The sequence below is a fragment of the Bemisia tabaci genome, chromosome 7 (genome assembly GCF_918797505.1).
Source record: "Bemisia tabaci chromosome 7, PGI_BMITA_v3".
In the NCBI taxonomy this organism is placed as follows: Eukaryota; Metazoa; Arthropoda; class Insecta; order Hemiptera; family Aleyrodidae; genus Bemisia; species Bemisia tabaci.
The window spans coordinates 8,857,821-8,877,758 of record NC_092799.1 but is presented as its reverse complement, the minus strand read 5'-3'; the positions used below and the strand labels follow the sequence as shown (position 1 = coordinate 8,877,758).

General features: G+C 41.4%; 1 protein-coding gene across 5 annotated transcripts in view; it reads left to right on the top strand.

Moving 5' to 3' along the window:
* The window catches only part of LOC109032713 (uncharacterized), a 393,313-nt gene that overhangs the window by 197,893 nt on the left and 175,482 nt on the right, over positions 1-19,938 (top strand). For all 5 annotated transcript variants that reach the window (XR_011900192.1, XM_072302208.1, XM_072302210.1 and 2 more), the window contains 2 exons: positions 3,110-3,444; positions 18,322-18,512. Coding sequence is in view for 4 of the 5 variants with exons in the window: in XM_072302208.1 (XP_072158309.1) it covers positions 3,110-3,444; positions 18,322-18,512 (526 nt within the window). In the remaining variant the exon portion in view is untranslated. The remainder of the gene's footprint in view (positions 1-3,109; positions 3,445-18,321; positions 18,513-19,938) is intronic.

The following is a 19,938-nucleotide window of genomic DNA, read 5'->3' as shown; positions in this document are numbered from 1 at the left end:
ACAGGTTTTGACTTCCACCCCCCCTAGCGCCTCCCCAAAATTTTTTGGGGGTCTGAAAATTTGGGGAAAGAAGCGCTCCAGTATTAGTAACTGATAAACGAAGTTTGAATAAGTTTTAGTGGGGGGGCGAAAAATGTCGTTTTTGCATACGGCTCTTTACCTAAACCGAAATTAGCCTAACTGCAATTGGACCTATTTCTATCAAACGGACCTAAGCGGAAGGACCTAGGGTGAGGAAGGTAGAGGGGGGCTTGGATTGGCGGCGAAATCGGACGTCCGGTTTATTCCGTTCTATACTCGCAATGCTTTTCCATGCCGCTTAGGTCCGTTTGACAGAACGCGCTATCCGGGATTCTAAATTCCTCAAATTGGCGCCTAGTTCCGTTTGATAGAAATACGCCCAATTCATTCACGTACGCCCTTTTAATGGTAAAAATATCACTGTTATTGGCTATTGCCACCATTCTGCCATTCTAAGGAAAAACGCCGTATGAACCGTCAGGCGTTGCCAAATTTCCTTTCGCAAAACGCGGATTTCCTGGTAAATTTATGAATTCCTCCCAATTTTTCAGATAATTTAGTTCACGATTTTACCCAAAGATTCTGAAAACTCGATCCATGCTATAGAACTTTTTCAAAATTGAAAATCGGTTGCGACTTTGAAGATTAAGTGTGACATTGTAAACGTGAAAGTGTAACTGTGTAAAGTACATTATTAAACTAAATCTTGGTTCGCACCACCAGGGGCCAGGTGCTCTGTATCGAAAAGCCCCCTCTGAACTTGTCGGTTCGGGTAAGCAAGAATTTTTTCCCCCGTGCCTATTTCTTAATTCATCATCGTCAAACATCCCGTGCGGAGAGTATGTATTACCGTCAGTTTTCCAATAAACACGGCGATTCATTAAAAGCTGTTGTCAGGTGAAATTAATAAATACATCTTTTTTCGGAACCCAAAGCTAAAATAGTCGAATTTCCGTTGTAAGTTTGACAGTTCGCTAGGCCGCGATGAAAAATTGTGCCCAGGCCGCGTTTTAAAAATCGACGCGGTGTCAGAACTTCTCGAGTTGGTGACTGAGAACCTCAATTAATTTCGAGCAATTTCAACTCTGCTGCCTGACCTAAGGGCGTAACTACATTCGGCAATGAGCTCTATCCTCCATACAATCCAATGCTTTTCCGGGCTTATCACAATGTGTAGTTACGCCCTTATGTCAGCCAAGCGACGAATTTCAAGTCTGCAGCCTGACGGGAAGGATTTAATGAAGCGTGCCGTCTCTCCGATCCCCGAGCTTGAATTCCTCGCCTTAGTTTCAAAAAGACGTAATTACGTTTCCACGCGAGCCCTAAAAAGTACGGAGGTATACGAACCACCAAGGTCGCGTCAAAATGTGTTTGAGCTCTTTTGTCAACGAGGAGACGAGTTTGGCCTCGCCTAATTTTCCTCGTTTTTTTTACTGGCCTCCGAGCTATGTTTACACAAAGCGGGATAAAAGAGTCGAATTGAATGGTCGCCTTACTTTTTCAATTTTCGGAGGAATTAAAAAGGCGATGGTCTCAAACAATAGGGTAAATATTGAACTGAGTTGTTTGGTTGTACATCTACGTCAGAGCGCTCAACTCTCCGAGCAGAGGTTTCTAATTTTGGAATGGTCACTAGAAATTACGATTGTCTTGTGTAAACTTAGGAATAAACAGCTAAACCCAGAGCGACATTTTTCTCGGAGGCGGCCATAAATGTAAAATCTTTAATATTGTAAAGTATTTATTTTTAGCATCAAAGAAAGCGTCAAAACATGTTGCTTATTTTTTAATGCTGGCTCATCTTTCAAAATAAATTCAAGCTCCAATTGAATGCGTTTTATTTATTTTGAGATGAAATTCATTCGGAAGCCGGAAGTGCGTAAAAAGTATGCAGTCCCTTGCGCGTTGATTAGAGTAGTATTTGCCTGCAAGATCGCGATTATGCAACCAGTTAATCTTCGAGCAACTAATGAAATTTTTTGGCTATACGTCATTACTGTCGCAATTCGGGCGGGGATATCAACTTTTAGAAATTTTTCAAATTTCCTCAAATGGAGGTACTGAAAAAATACTGATTTTTTTTTTTTTTGTCGCGGAAGTACTGAATTCCTTGGGAATAACTGGAAAAGCACTGTAGAAGTACTGAATTTTTCTGTTGAGGAAGCACCGAATATGTTGGAAATTACTGAAAATGTACTGTAAAAGTACTGCAGGGGTGCAGAAGGTTTTTCGCCTTCAGATTTTTAGAAGCAGCCTTCGCATTTATTGAGGGTGCCTTCACAGTGCTGCCCACATAAGACGCGCTTAACTATTACTTTCGCATAGGAGAGCGCGTTACACAGTTTCCTATCCAAAAAGCTGTGCGCTTAGTCTTCTGCTTTCAAATGTTTTCCCGTTTTTTCAGGTACTTTCACATTTTTTACCCCTTTCACGTGCCTTCACATTCGCCTCGCGATCGGCCGTCAATTGGCCAATCGAGCACTTTCTGCACCCCTGAAGTACTGCACGGAAAAAATTAAATTGTTGATTCAACAATTCAAATGCTATCAAAGTGACTGCAATGTTTCAACGTAGATTTCACAACACAAAAATGCTATTTTAACCACCCCCGTGGTTGAATTAGCTTACAATAGTGGTTAAAGTAGCATTTCGACGGTGTAAGTCGGCAATCACATAACTCGTTTGCGGTGTCTGAAAATCCCCGCCTCTATGTTATTTTTTTAGAGAACAAATTGACATGATTCCTTGAAGTTTTTGCAGAATTTTCTTCTCATAGAGAAGAAAAATCACTGGAGTTTTAAAGAATAGCCGTTGAGAAGGTTTCCGTTTAAAAAATAAAGTGTGACAGGAAGTCTGCGACGTCGCAAATCGAGTTATGTGATTGCCGACTTACACCTTCGATTTGTTCGTTGTAAAATCTACGTTGAAACATTGCAGTCACTTTTTTTAGCAATTGAATTGTTAAATCAGCAATTTAATTTTTTCCGTGTGCTATTTGGCCGCTCTATTTTAGTGGATTCCCTAACGGTTTCTCAGCGAAAAAGATTGTCGACTTGGAAAGTTCATGTTGTGTTTTTCTGTGTTGCAGGTGTGATCCTCTGCATGCCGTTCGGGGAGGCCCTGTCCCAGCGGCTCTTCAAATCCCTGGCCCGGCGGGGGGCGCTCCCAGCCTCGATCCTGCTCCTGGACCTCTTGGCCGACTCCCCCCAGCCGCACCTCCGCCTCGCCTTCGACCACCGGGGTAGGCAACCCGCCGACGCCGTCCCCGTCCGTGCCCCGGCGACCAACGCGAGCAGCACCGCCCCCGTATCCAATAGCAATATTCCTTACCCTCCCCCGTCTCCGGACGTCCTCGAGTTCTTCAGGAGGATCCATGGCGGACTCCTGGTTTTTACCACCAGTGATCTCGTCGGGCTCCGATCGGTGAGTTCACTTCTCTTACGCCGTTTTTTCTGGTCACGCTTCAGCGGACTGATTCTTGAAATGGATAGACAAAACGATGGGCAATGGACCAGCTAAGCACATAGCTTTTTGGGTAGGAAACTGTGTAAGGTGCTCTCTTACACTGGAAAAAAAACACATTGTATCTAGAGTCCAGACTCTTTAAAACATCGACAAGAAAAAATACTCTTGATTCGATCGGATTTTTGCTTAAATCAAGAACCAAGCCTCTTAATTTGAGCTGATTTCCTTTTGATTAAAAAGCAAAAATCTGATTTCATTTTCAAAAAGTCTAGAAATCACTAGATCTAAAAAATTAACATCATACACAGGAAAAAAAAACACATTGGATCTAGAGTCCAGACTCTTAAAAACACCGACAAGAAAAAATACTCTTGATTCAATCGGATTTATGCTTAAATCAAGAACCAAGCCTCTTAATTTGAGCGGATTTCCTTTTGATTTAAGCAAAAATCTGATTGAATCAGGAGTATTTTTTCTTGTCAATGTTTTCAAGAGTCTGGACTTTACATACAATGTGTTTTTTTTCCAGTGTATGCGGAGGAATCAGTGAAGGCAACCGGCGCAAGTTTTATGTGGACAGCAATGTGAAGGCAACCTTAAAAAATGCGAAGGCATAAAACTTTCTGCACTCCGTATAGTAATGATGATGAAAGCATCCAAGCTTGGCTATAAATGGTAATAAACCAAAACCTATGCGCTTTCCTGGTGATATCAATTTTCTAAACGAGAAAAATGAGTCAACCCTGCAAATACATTCTCTATTTTCGTGAGAATCAATCAAGTGGCTTTCTCTAACTATCTCATCCTCTCCTAGTGCTCTAAACTTTTCTTTTCATAGCTCACAGACAATCTTAAAGAGGATTCTTTCTGTACTCTCGTTTGAAGACGGGGATTTTCCTTAAATTCCTGCAGAATGAAGCGTTTCTCGACAGGCCATTTTCGACCGCACTTTCTTGCTACGAGAAACTTTTAAACTCAAATGAAGACTCGGCTAGAGAGTTTACGAATGCCCTTATCAAAATAGTTGATGCAAGGAAATATTTCGTGGCTTCCGACTGAAATATCGGAGACTCATCTTGGGTAAAAATACTTTTACCTCAGCTCTACGCATTCATGCTGTTCGCGAAAACACCTTGAAGTGGTTGGTTCAGTGGCGTGGTGTGGTCTGCGATGAATTGATTGATCTGATATTTCAACGTATAGAAAAGTATCGACTAACAGGGTGTACGAACAATCGTTTCTTTACCATAGCTTCAAATGAAGAAATATCGATAATCGATTATTTACGCTTTGGTACTGAACGGTTTGTTGGATTAAAAATCCCTCACTCTCACAAAAACTTTACAAACGCATTGTGGCTCATTTTCTCTTCTGAATCAGACCTTTTTAATGACAAATTAAATGTACCTAAACCGAAATTAGCCTAACTGCAATATTCATTCACGAACGTCCTTTTAATGGTGAAAATATCACTGGTATTGGCTATTGCCACCATTCTGTCATGCTAAGGAAAAACGCCGTATGAACCTTCAGGCGTTTCCTAATTTCCTTTCACAAAACGCGAATTTCCTCATAAATTTATGAATATTCTCCTCCCAATTTTTCAGATAATTTAGTTCACAATTTTACTAAAGATTCTGAAAATTTACAGGAAAAAGATTCATAACTTTCCTCAAAAATGAACATTTTATCGAGGGAAATTTGGCAACACTCGAATGTTCATACGGCGTTTTTCCTTAGCATGGCAGCATTAACGCTAGATCTCATACGAAAAATTACTACTATTCACTACTTTGGTAGTCAGGAGCACTAATTTCTTCCAGCGAAGGACATAGGCGGATCTAGTAAGTAATGGCTGGAGTGTTTTCTCTGCATTTAAACCTATGGTGGTGAATCGATTCTCGGTGCGGCCAAGCGCTCAAAATCGATTTTTTTAACCCAGATTTAAATAGAGAAAACCCAATGTAGAGTACCTTTATGGGGAGAGTGTAGACGACTCGATTTATATAATTCTCAGGGCCCAAAAAGGCTACAACTTCATAAACGAAAATCACTAAAAAAGTGTCACTGCCAACCTACGCATTTGGAAGATCACTCAACATGGCCGACAACGCATTAAAAACAAGCGTCTTTAAGGATTAAAAATTTGAAACTGAGAAAATGTAAGCGAAAGCAAAGTTTGAAACGTGCTTTTATAATTTTTGATCAGTGTAAATTGTTGAAATGTGAAAATTCGCACCACTGGATAATTCGAGTTCATAGGTTGGCTCTCCTTTTGGGCCCCAAGAGCTACATGACCTGATCAAACCCAACCTCCAAATTTTCCAGCTTTCCATACTCTTCCTATAAAGGTACTCTAACCCAATGTTGCCAACCGCAAAGGAGCATTACCGCGCGGTACGCCGAGACCCCCGAATTAACTGGGAGGGGCCAAAAGGACCCTGTGTTGCGGGTCTCAAATTTATCGTTCCCGCCCGCCTTCCAAGGGCTCGTTAACGACATTAATTTAGCGCAAACACAGTTCTTAGCATAATTTTATGTTCGATAATTGCCGAGGTCCCGGTCCCGCGCAACCCAATTCCGCGGCAATTTCCGAGCGACGTTATCCAATTCCAACCGGTTCATGCTGAAACCCCGCATCTCTATTTTTTCAATGAGCCACAAACCCCATTAAGATACTCACATTCTAGGGCTCGTGAGTTATACGTACACGCGTATCTAAAATCCGTTCATTTCATCATCCCAGGCAGTCGCGTTAAAACCGCGCAACTTACATGTTGCATCATTCAGAATTCCGAGGTTTTTCAGCGTTACGTTAACGCCAAGGAGAACCGACAACGCCGCGTGTCGAGCGGGGGTGTTTACCGGCGGACAAATTTGATTTGCTTCGGCTATATTTTATATCCGCGACGCGAGTTTTAACGGCCGGTGCAAAACCGCGTATCTCCAATGTGAGTCCTTATGTCGGCGCGTGTTTTTCGAGGTACACGGCAGGGCTCTTATGCAGCAGTGCCGCGTGAATTATGGACGGCGCGGGCGGTTGAAACGTAAAACGGGCGCGAAATTTGACTTACGGGCGAAAATGGACCAGAAGATAGAGTGGGAAATTAAGCACAGCAACAATAATGCTTCCTCGTTTAAATTTCGCGTGGTTTTGAAAGCTCCGCTGAAATTTTCCTCTTAAATGGTTTTGTGTCTTCATTTGGTTTTTCGTAAAAATAATTTGCATGTGTGGCCAACTTGTTTCCTTTATTTTATACGAGCTGCTGTGGAATCCGTCGTTTCCTAAACGAAGCAACTATTTCCATTTTAAGGTTGCATAATTGACTCGATTAATCCAAATTTTACAGGAGTGTGACCGTGTTAATTCTGTCTTAGGATTACGTGTCAATCCCCCGCAGATTATTGCCCCATGAAACAAACTGGTATTTCAACGCTCCACAAGATGCGGGACATTGCAATAAAACTTATAGTGCGGGGCAATGAAACGAAATTTTTGCAATCCCCCGCAGGAATGAAATAAAATTGTTTCAAAGCCAATCTGCGGGGCATTGCTGTGTACCCCTGTCTTAGATGTCGCATTATATGGACCGTGTTACGCAGAAAGGAACCAAGCCACACTAGCTATTGCCACATTTTCTCGGGCAATTCAATTTTCCACATGAAAATGGTCGTGCGGATTTTTGTGAAAATTTCGGTGAATTCTCTGCATAGCACGTACTTAAAATTTTCAAAGGAATCCAAAACAAAAAAATCAAATTCCGCAATAGCTGATGTGGCTTAGTACCTTTCTGCTCAACGCGGTCCGAATGGCTAAGCGGTTAACCTCGCTTAATGGCCCATCACGTGGTCAACCACGCGCTGCGAGTAAAAAACGAGCCAAGAAAAAAAAATCCACGGACTTTTTGTCTGCCTGGTGTCATCACGGATCTGGTGATTTGTCAACGGCCTGGCGTCTAACCGCGATATGACGTCATCCCGGGTCCCGGATAAAAAAGACGGGAGTAAGCTGTTTTTACCCTGAGGGGTCCTGCCGGACTATCTTCGGGGTTCGAACTGCGAGATGGGGGAAAGGAAGAGGGCGCGCCGCAAAAACAAGCCACCCCCGTGACTTCCTTGTCATTCACCCTCCGGCAACGGAGACGTGGAATGCACGTCAGGGGTTGCCGAATCTCCACCAAGTAAGGAGGCTTCATTCATAGTTGGACTTTATTTTGCAATGAGGAACTAAAATATGTCACACATCCGTGGAAGCCCCCATCTGCATCGGGAAACTTATGGCATATACGTCGTTTCTTAAGTGGATTGCATTTTGCGAAAAGGAACCAAGAGCATTCCAATGTTGCTAAGATTGTGCATCTAATATTCATTCAATAAAATTACTGAAATTATGCAAACAATTAAATTTCAAAGGTAATTTTCGTCTTTAAGTTATAGTTTATTGGGAGTAAAGATACAATTATTTAAGATAATCTGTGTATATTAACAAGGCAAACAAAGTTGCACTATCTTAGCGACATTGGAATGCTTTTGGTTCCTTTTTGCAAAATGCAGTCCAAGTGAGCCAGAAATGTTAGTTCCTTCACTGAAAAAAAAAAAAAATTCGGTGTATTTACTGAGAAAAGGGTAAAATTACCAAGAATTCAGGGTTTTATTTGATCCCAGTTTTTTCTCGGTAAAATTACCATTTATGGAATTGGTACTTTTACCGAGAAATCTCGGTAAAATTATTGAACTTTCTCGGTAATTTTACTGGACCTTGGTAAAAACGCCAATATTTCTTATCGACTGTGATAGAATTACCGAGTTAAATGGCAAAGTTACCGGGAATTTATTACCACTAAAAGTGGTATTCTTACCTGAAAAAAAACAGTAAAAATACCGATTATTAGGTAAGCTTACCAGTCTGTCTTGGTAAAATTACCAATAATTGGTAAAGAAGTGAGATGGTAAAGGTACCAACGGACCTTGGTAAAAACGCCGAGAATTTTTTTTCAGTGTTACTGAAAAAGTGGTCCAGTCGTTCCTCAGGGCGGAATATCTTAGTCGTTCCTTAAACTGCTTTTTTCTTTAGGACGAGGTTCATAGTCGTTCCTTAACCCTTGGATGTCCAAGACTTTTTAATCCATCTATCATCAAATAATATTAATAGTTCTGACAAACTGATACCTGCTACTTCTCCGATCATCAGCGATTGCTGGAAATTGCACGATTCCCGCGAATTTCTGAGCACGATTCAGCAACGCACCAAAGGCTTAAACTTTCAGCGTGTGCATTTGGCATAAGGAAAAGTACAATGCCTATGAAGGCAATTTCTTTTAAAGAAAGTCGACTTTAAGTTGTCGTCTTTAGGACAGAAATGATTTTGTATGCTCTGTTCAAGCCCTCTTCAAACCTCCCTTCATCACAATATGTGACACATTGAGCCTCCTCAAGGAAAGAAGCCGTTCATGGAACGACTGTGAAATTAGCGTGAAAATGACTTTTGATCACGATGTGAACTATACGTCGCACGGTGGATCTAGTCAACTAGAGAGGTCGGCCATGAAATTCTTGACTAAAACTGCAAATTTTTCTATTTATTTCGTCACATTTTAAATGTTTAGGGGTGCTTCTATAACCAAAATTCACGAGGAAACCAATGACAGCACTTCTAGAACGTCATAGTTGTGTATACACGGAGTGACAAGCTTTTAAAGTCTCCAAGTTTTGTCTGACCTCTCCTATTGATTCCGTCCACTGTGTATCATTTACGTTCAGGAAAAAGTGGCACAAACGCCATTTCAGCTATACTGCCGTGCAAAGGAAAAAAGCCGTATGAACCTTCAGGCGTTGCCAAACTTCGATTGATAAAACATGAATTTCCTGGTAAGCTCATGAATATTTTCTTCCAATTTTTCAGATAATATTGATCGCAATTTAACCTATGGTTCCTGAAAATTTCAAGGAAAAATATTCATATCTTTCCTCAAAAACAAATGTTTTATTGAAGTACATTTGGCAACTCTCGAATGTTCGTACGGCGTTCTTCCTTAGCACAGTAGTATAAGCCGCATAGACACTATATTACCGGACATATCAAAATTCATTGTTCTATTTTTTTAATTTTTTTTTAGTACCTAACAATTTTGCACATACTTTTATGTCGCAGGGGTTAATTTTATGACAAAAGCAATTTTCGGTAAAATTTTACAGCGTGACTCACCGCGTCAGAATCCATTCCTTACCACGTTTTCCTTCTTTCTCTCCCTTTTCCTCCTCCCAGCGGACTGATTTTTGAAATTGATAGACAAAGCGATTGACAAAGAAGACATAGAGAGTAATAAGTGATCCTATTGGTGGAAACGGGTGGCTCTTATAGACTAAGGGAGAAAATAATGGACTAATTATCGGGTCTCTCGTGGGTTGCCGTTAGTTAGTTTATCACCTACGTCCTTTGTCCATTGCAACCACCCGTTTCCACCAATAGGATCCCTCCATATCCCTCATGTCTTCTTTGTCTATTGCTTCGTCTACAAATTTCAACAATCAGCCTGCTGAACACCTCTCTCTAACGCATCCGTAACGCAGATGCAGACTTCCCTTAAGCGCTACGTATTTTCCAAACGGCCCCAGAATGCAGTTCCGCGTTCAAGGCCGCTTTTCACCGTTGCAAAATTCGTCGAAAACCTGGAAAATCGGCAACGCAGCGAGGGGGCTAATTAATTTTCGCGGAGACACGACGGCGACGGGGGCATCCGCCGGTATATTTATCAATCACGTGTCGCCTCTTGGCCGGCAAAAACTGTGCAGAATAGATCGATTCGCACACGCTCGCCGGCGCACACGGGAACAAGTCAGTAGGAGAAGTCGGACGAAATGGACGTATTTATGCTAAAAGGAGATATGTGCAAGTGGAAAGATGGGGTGTGCTCGTTAGTTGGGTCATAAGAAACAATGTAAAAGTGGATATAGCTCCTTTTGAGAAAATAGACCACTAGATAAGGTACAAATTTCAGCATTCTGATACATGTTTCTTAACCGAAATTTTACGTAAAACACGATGCACACAACGAAAATTACCGAAATTAACTCCTGACGAAGATATTCAATGATTCTTGATGCGTCAATTCAAACCACCCGCTCATGAAAACTCAATGCTCTACGTGATTCATATCGCGCGCTAAACGTTTATCATGACAGTCTGTGCGATATGAAAATCTGGCAACCTCAATCTTGACGCTTTGGCTCAGCTATAGCAAATTGCTAATAGTTTGAACAACACATGGTGGGAAATGAGCATTGTTCCATTGAGAAGCTTGCTGAAATCGTTGTAGTGGGCGATTTGACTCACGTACAGCTTTGAGTTTCTTGTGAACGGGCAGTTCAAATTCCTTGTAACCAATGTGAAATAAAAACGTTAATATCTTCGTTAGGAGTTGGTTTCAGTGATTTTCGTTGTGAGGATCGTTTTCTACGTGAAATTCTGGTTAAGAAACATGTACCAGATCGCTTAAATTCGTACCTTGTCTAGTGGTCCATTGAAAAGCGGGATTTGACAATAAATCAAAAGGAGCTAAGCGCCAAAATACGCTAACTCATGAGCCGCGGGCATGGCAAGAGAGCGTTGTGGACAGGGCTCATGAGTTAAAGACGCCGGACGGCGATCCCGATCCCGAAACCGTCACCGCACTCACCGCTGACGTCACTGGCGCTTTATATTCCCCATTCATTCTTATGGCCCGACCACTAACGAGCACACCCCATCTTTCCACTTCCGCATATCTCCTTTTCGCATAAATACGTCCACATGTGGAGACTCAAACTGCCGTGATAGCGAAGAGAACAGTAAGTGCAAAAATGGAGTTTTGAGGACATGGGCCTAGAAGCTTCTGAGTGGAACATTTTATTGAAAGTAGCCTCCGTTCTTTGTCAAATTGCAACCAATCATTCGATAGACTGTTAGAAATCATTTGGAGCAGGATTAAAACTCGACCGATTTTATTTTAAAGTACATGAAAAAAGTAAAATTCAGTTTCATGTTACGTTAGTATTTGGCAAGACAGCAGTACGTGCTATCTTCTGCGTGCTTTTGTGGTAGCGTGTTGGACACACAACAAACACATTTTTAGGTTAGAAATCGGCAGATGAGGGCGGCATTCCCCTTGAAAGCACTGTTTTCATCGGCTCTCATGCACCTACGGCTGTCTTGAAAAAAAACTATGTCATTTTTTGTGCACTTAGGGCATTTTCATACGTCTCGTTTTCATTAAATTAGGATGAATTTTGCTGTTTTAGCTGTCTCAGTAATTTCATCTAGAAGAGTTTAGACGAATTTTGAAGAAAACTCGATTTTGAAAATTTTGCACTTACGGCTCTCTTTGCTATCACGGCAGAAAGGGTCAGTTGCGCCGGTCACAGAATCAATCCGGTGCGAAATATCAAGCCAAGTTAGGTTCGGTTGGGTTAAGCAACTAAACTAACTCCGCGGTGAAGCTTGCGGTATCAAGCGAAATTGAAGGCGCTTCGCTGCGTTCTTGCAGCTCAGTTTTACAACTCCCTCAGTGTGCTTGAACACAGTTAAAGAAGATATAAATATCTGTTGATGGGACCTTCAAGACCTTGTAGTAGGGTACTTCCACTAACATTCTAGCTAAAAATTGAAATATTTTATTGAGCTCCTGGCAAATAAAATCCTTTTAAAGTTTTTAATAGTCAAATTTGAGAGAGCGAGCGGAGGAAAACTCCCTGCACCCCTTTTTTTGGTTGGATGGATTTCAAACATTTATATTGTGTTCCTTGGCGTATGAAAGGATACATCTAAAAGTTTCAAACACCCGAAACACTTTCTCCCCGCTACAGCGTTGCTGACTTAAAAATGTTTATTTTAAATTTTTAAAATGAGAATTAATCTTTTTAGTTGCACTTCACGACAATGGGCCAGTTGCGCTGGTAACAGGATCGTGTTTTGTTGCTTTACTCTTGTGGATCAGCTAAAAATAATAATACGTGTCCAATCAGGATTTTTGCTGCAGCATTGTCCTTTTTTGGGCACTTACGGCTTTTTCATACGTCTCGTTTCCATTAAATTAGGATGAATTTTGCTGTTTTAGCCGTCTCGATAATTTCATCTAAAAGAGTTTAGACGAATTTTGAAGAAAACTATTTCGAAAATTTTGCACTTAAGGCTCTCTCCGCTATCACGGCAGTAAAAGCTTATGACTCAGACACTATATTAATCAAAATAGAGAGGTTTTGAAACGGTGATTTCATTGGTTTTCTCGTACAATTTTTTGTTAGAAGCACCCCCTAAAAATTTAAATTTAACAAAATCAAAATGCGGTTTTCGTAAAAAAAATTATGTCCAACCTCTTCTCTCAACTTAATCCACCGTGCGGCGCGATGAGTTAATACAATAGAAAAATTCCAATGAACGAGCTGGGTGGTGGATGGGGGAAAGGCGGGAATGTAGGAAGGATCCATCGTTTTTCGAACGAGGGCGCCAGGTGGTGACGAAATGAGATGGACGGACCGGCAATCAGCGACGTTGCAGCGTAGTATGTAGTACTGTCTTCGGGGTTGTTCGTGAAAATAGGGTTATTTTGACTGTAATTCGTGATTCGGAACTCTAATTTCTAGCTAAAGCATAAAAATGGGCCTGTTGCGAACTTCAGCCAGCGGGCCGATTATTGAAAGTTTAAAGCAGCCCGATAAGACATCGAATTGCGATTTATTCCATGGTTAAGATTGGGCTATGTCTTGGCTGACATAGTTTCAACGATCGGGCTGCAGAGCTGAAAGAAGAGGTATTTTTTGCAAAACGCGGCTCGAAAACTATCGTACGATGAGCGCATAGGGAAAGTCTAAAATATACTCCCAACTTCACAATTTGCGTAAGATGTATGCGATTTCTCAAGATTCTTGCTTCAAAAACGGTACAACGGCACAGGTGAACATTTCGTGAGAGGATTCGCGTTCCATCCAACTCCTGCTCACTAGAATGCTACACAATATTCAACATGGCTGACCTTTCCGTACGCAAAGCGTAATTAAGCACAATTCTCTTTATCAACGTAAGGAAAATGTAAATGTAAACATGTCGGTTGATAAAATCCCGTCTCGTCTTGTGTACTTTTTCGGGTTCCCGTAGGTCATGTTGTATACATATTGCTTGGCGACGTATTGCGCAAGGGTTGGATGGAACGACTCTCCTACGAAATGTTCACCTGTGCTATAGTATCGTCTTTGAAGCGGAAATCTTAAAAAATGAATATTTCTTACGCAGATTGTGAAGTTAGGAGTGTATTTGATACTTTTCCGATGCGCTCATCGTGACTTTTGAAGCATTTGCTACAGAAAACAGCCGCGCTTTGCTCTAGTTAAAGTTCGCAAAGGCGCATTTTGCCCACAGATTTTTCAACCTTGGAGTGGAGATACGTTCTTTCGATTGGGAAACGACGATATATACTTCTGCGGGCCGATTATTGAAATTGATAGACAAATCTATAGACAAAGAAGACATAAGGAGTATAAAGCAATCCTATTGGTTGGAATGGGTGATTCTTATAGACTGAGGGCGGTAAATGATGGACTAACTGTCGGGTCTCTCGTGGGTTACCGTTATAGTTAGTCTATCGCCTGCGTTCTTTGTCCATTGCAACCACCCGCCTCCACCAATAGGATCCCTCCATAACTCTTTTGTCTTCTTTGTCTATAGCTTTGTCTATCAATTTCAATAATCGGCCAGCAGGCTGAAATGCACTCCGAGATGTCTAACAGTGCAGAAGTCTGCCTGTGTGATCCACCCGCTAACTTCCGTCAATATCGTCGCTTTACGGCGCAAGGGTCTATCTCCTCACGGAGAAAAAACCTCGTGCGTGGGACCCGTTTAGGTTAAGTAACCCGTAAGTTTAGGTCATATGGATCTCTGAAGTTTTCAGATTGAGCATCTGAACACTTAAGGTCTAGTTGTCAAGGTTCAGAACACACATCTGAAACTTCAATTCTTACATCTGAAGTACTTCAGTTTTCTTATCCGAAAAACTTCGGTTCTCACATCTGAAGTATTTCAGATGTAAGAACTGAACTACTTCAGATGTAAGAACTGAAGTTTCAGATTTCAGACCTGAACTTCGGCAGCTAGACCTTAAGTGTTCAGATGCTAGATCCAAAAACTTCAGAGATCCATATGACCTAAACTTCGGGTCCCACGCACGAAGTTTTTTTCCGTGATGAGCCCTAGAACTCATGGATTTATATGTAAAACAAGGTTCACGTCGAAATTAAGATACGTCTTCACGTCGGATGGGCGACGATATGAGAGCGCGCCCCGGCGTCGATGTCCGAACTGTTATGAATGGAAAGCTCTCCTCGTCAAAGAAGTTGAAAAGTCGAGGAAGTTAGATTGCACGTACACGAACTTGCCTTTAATTACATTTCAAACAATGATTCCGGGGAGCCTGCGTATCCTCGGAGTCACATCCAGGGCTGAGAGCACGCCAAAAGAGTAATTAAAACTTTGCCGCGCAGAAAAGGTAGCGTTGTTTTCGCAACTTTCGAGTCCACACAGTCATAATTCAGGCATCTCACCTTTCGCTCCTCTCCCGTTTCGAGAACTTTCTCCGGATTCGGAACAGCAGTTCCTCCTCGCCCTCGACTGTATTCATAATAAAAGTTGATCCAAGAATTAATTCGGGGCGAAGCTCGGATACTCCCAATCATTCCGAATTAATTAAGTATTCCGCGCCCAAGTTTCAGTCATTCGTCATACCGAGGCCACGGTTTTGCCACGTGGAGGCATTCGGGGCTTCATGGCTGAAACCCGAGGTTCAGCGTATTTTTGGGGGCGGTCTGATTTCATCATTATTTATCCGTAGCCATAAAGAAACTTTTGTATCAGTGCATTTTGCGAAAACTTCATAATTTCTTTCGCTTTTTTTCGAATGGTCCCTAAAAACTGCGGTAAAAAGAAATTAGCAAAGAGGGTAGCTTGCGAAAGTGACAAAATTATGCGCGTGCACTTCTATTAAGTCTAGAAAGGAAATAAGAAAAAATCGCGCAGTTTTTCCCCTCTTTTGCCATGAAACAAAAACGCGCGCCGTTTTACGAAAATTGGCCTGTTGCAAACTATAGCTAGAACAAAAAGAAGAGTTATTTCCTTCACAAATTGGCTCAAAAATCACAAAGAGCAAATCGAGAAATTCTGAATTACACTCCTAACTTCACAATTTGCGTAAAAATATGCACTGTTTAAGTTTTCCTCTTCAAAGACGATGCTGCGGCACAGGTGAACATTTCGTAATCGTAAGAGGAGCCGTTCCATCCAACCCTCGCGCACTAGTTTGCCAATAACACATTACATGACCGAAATAAATGAAGAATAGTAGTTCCTTATCGCAAAATTTAGTCCATCTATGCGTAGATAGCATGAAATTTTTCAATTTGTTCATCAGGCGCTTGCATTAGCTCATTGTTTGGGAAGCCCAGCATTCTATTTTCAATGAGCATGGCAACATATACCCCTTTTAAAAACAGAAAGTGTCTAAATTGGATAAATTCGGTCGAGGCAGCCGTGCGGAACTCGCCGAACCCGACGTAACGCGACAGACATAATTAAAAGCGAAAACGGGGGACCCGAAAAAAGTGCAATTAAAAAGCCCACATTCGCGGTGCAGAAAATGCTTCGAGTGGCGGCGAAGATTCCGTCCACACGACCTGGTAAAACCCTCCCCCCCCCCCTCCCACGGAGGGAAATAAACCGGAAAATAAAATGCTCGTTCCCGTCTACTTTTCAAGCGGAATTGCCAGGTTATGCCGAATCGCAGTATCAGATCCCGTTGTTAAAGTCGCATTGAGTTGTCTCGTTTGGCAACACAGTTGCTTATTAGAGCAACCGTAGGAACGGTGGTCATTCGTTTGGATTCCCTTCACATTCCTCAGTTCATCGAGGTTGCCTGCAGTATTCTGCCGTGCTGTGGAAGAACGCCGTATGAACATTCGAGAGTTGCCAGATTTCCTTCGATGAAATGTTTATGTTTGGGATAGCTTATGAATATATTCCTTTGAAATTTTCAGGAATTTTAGGTTAAAGTACAAGAAACTTATCTAACACACTAAAGTACTCACAAGTTTCCGAGGAAATTTGTGTTTTATCAAAAAGAAAGCTGGGAATGCCTGAGGGTTCTTACGGCGTTTTTCCTTACTGCAGCAGTATTTGAGAACGAAGTTTCCTGCAAAATACACATTAACAGTTAAACTGCAAAAATGTGCATCTCCTTTGTGGTGTATTAAAATGTCCACTCTTGTTTTATTTCATCTAATAAGAACAGGACTTAATTATCTTTCAAGAAATTCCCACCTTGTTATACCTGAACCGGATAAACCTCTGTATTTGCCTCAGCTAAAGGCTCTCAGATTTTTCCTGTGTACGATAAGTATCTTGATTTATTTTGCGAGGAAAGATCTGTACTTTTAAAGGATGCCTGTCATTCTTAATACGTTCAATTTCGTATAATACTGTGCAACACCTCTGTTGTGAAATAGTTGCTTCAGGCGCCGCCGCACGGCGGGCGGGCGGCCAGCGCGAAAAGTGCATTGGCGCCTACAAACCTAAGTGGATACTTCAAGCATTGTGCAATGCGTGAAGTATCCACTTAGGTTTGTAGGCGCCAGTGAGCCTCTTGCGCTGGCAGCACGCCGCGCCGCTCCGCTCTGTTAGGCTTTAATATTTATACTCGCATAGTCAGCGTTTTTTAACTCATGATTTTGGAATGTTTGCACACTCTGCATTGATTATTCTCATTTAACTTGATGGGAAAGAAATACTTATCAATTTCTCAACGGAGAATAATAATATAATGTGTGTTTTTTAAATATTGGTGGTCCCGTGTCAAATTTAATGATTTCCAAAGCACTCTAATTTTTTCTTTAACATTTTGTGCTTTTATTGTGCTGCAACGACATGTTCGCGCAAACAAACGCTCAAAATTTGACGTATTTCACTCTAAAAGATCGATGTACAAATGGGTTAAAACTAAAGATTGCGTGCTTCTTGGTTTTTTTTCCTCTTTTATTCATTTTTGCAGTTTCTGTCGCGGTGCGCGGGCAAAAAATCGTTGACAAAATGTCCTGAAACCCAGAGGAGTGATATTTTGAGAACTTACTACTAATATTTTAATTATCAGTTGATTTATCACTGTTTCAAAATATTCAATGTCTCTTGCGTAAAATTTTGTCGAAGAATAATCTTGTGTCAACTTGTTTAGTGGTCCAATCTTAGCGTAAGATTTACATTTTCCTCGATTTATTTTACTTTCCATCCATTGTCCGTTACCGAAAAAAAGGATGCTGACTTAAAGTCCAACTTAAATCTGATGTAACAAAGTGTGCGTCAACTCACAAAACACTGAGTCAACCACCACAGCAGTCACCATAGCAATGTCAAGATGTAAAGTTAAGTGATGTGGCGGTTAACTCAGCATTTTGTGAGTTGTCGCAAGCTGTTAAAGCTAATCAAGCTTCAACCAGATATGTCTCTGTGGTAACAGAGTCCTATGTACATACGCATTGTAATGCTATAAACCCTTGTGAATAAAGTCATATCCACAGCATTATTAAGAATATTATTATTATAAAGTTGAATGGTTATTCAATAGTTCTGATTGTTGCTAAATGTAAGCAACACAAGCTTTTATTATGTACATCAGGATGTTAAGGCAGCATCCTTTACTTTTTCGGTGCATCCAGTTTTCCCCGAAAATCTCGATAGTTGTACTAGTTGATACTAGTTATACTAATCATACTAGTTTTGCCCTGGTTTTATTAAAAAATCCTGTTTTTCGAATTCTTTTGTTTCAGAGCTCGAGCGAGTTAGAGTACCTGTTCAAAAGCTCTCTGAAAGCGGTGATAAATGTGACCCAGTTCTCGGAGAGCCATAGATTCCATTTCGTAGTGGCGGATGTAAATAAAACCCTAGCGGACAAACCCAGTGCAATTAGTTGGCGCCCGGTTATTAGCATAAACTGCGTTTTCAAAAACTGTGCCACCAGGTAAGAACCCTTCCATTACGCTCGATTTTATGCAATTCCAGCTCAGTTATTCGCCCGCGGGTTAGCTGAATACTGCACCTCTCAATTTTCGCCACTTGATGGAAAACGCCGAGACGTTCGCTCGCAAAATCAAGCCAAGATTTGAAAACAGGCTCTTTTTTTTATTCATTATTACCTCTTTAACCCTCTTTAACCCTCTTCCCACCCCCCCCCCAAACCTCGGAAGAAGGAGCACTTCCGGCACGAGTAGCACTGCTCTGCCGTCCTAAGGAAAAATTCCGTATGAGCATCCAAGAGTTGCCAATTTTCCTCTCTCTTAACGTATTAAATTTTGAGACGAATAATGAATATTTTTACTTGGAATTATCTGATACTTTAGATCTCATTGCGAGAAAAATTCTTTGGAAAATAGGACGGAATAAGTTTTCCTAAAAATTCGTATTTTTCCAAAAGAAATTTGGAAATACACGAAGGTTCACACGGCGTTCCTCCTCAGCACGGCAGTGCTGACGAGCCACTAAACGAAGTCAACAATACATATCACTATTACTTTACTTGTTGGAAAAGTCGGAAAACATTAGGTAAATCTAAAATACGAAAAAAATTGATGAAAAACTAAACACTGCATTAGGAAAACTATTTTGATTGTAATAGTGTGAATGAAGGAGTTAAATTGTTATTTAGGGCAGGGAGGATGGATCGTTAATGTAAAAATCAATAATAAAGAGCTGTAGGCAACGTCTAGTTGAGATAGAGAACCATCCATACGGCTCATACGGCGTTTTCCTTAGCACGGCAGTATACAAGAATCGTGCTAAGTAGCATTTCCAAAAAAATGATGTTGACAGTAGTTTTGAGTCTAACAAGTCGTAAATATTCCGGCGTGAATACCCGGCGCGACAGCGAAACTCCCCATTTCATCACGTTAAAGTCGCATATCCCGAACAATACAGCGTTAAGTGACGAGGTTTGGAACACTTTAAACCAAGATCTGAAAGGGGAGGTGGGGGGAGGGCAGATTGAAAGTGGCGCCGGGGAGAGGGGGGGGGGGCAAACTTTAATTGGAACCTAACGGAGGAGGATAGACTAGCGCAGTATAAAGTTATTAAACGCGAGCTCTTGATATTAGCGACGTTAAATGCTAACGAACAGGCTCCGGCCCTGACGAATTTCGAATTGCACCGTGGAGAAATCGTATGAATTTGTGGATATTATGGGGGGAAAGGCAACGTTGCCTCACGCTCGTGCAAGGATGATGGGCCGCTGTCATTGTTGCCTCGGGCAGATTTTGAGAGATTCCCGAGATCGGAAGTTGAACGAGTGCGGAACTTTAATCGAGGCTCCCTACTTTTTAACGTTAACGGCCGTCAAATTCATTCAATGCCTCGATTACTTCTTTCGAAGAAGCTGATGTTGCATTAAAGAC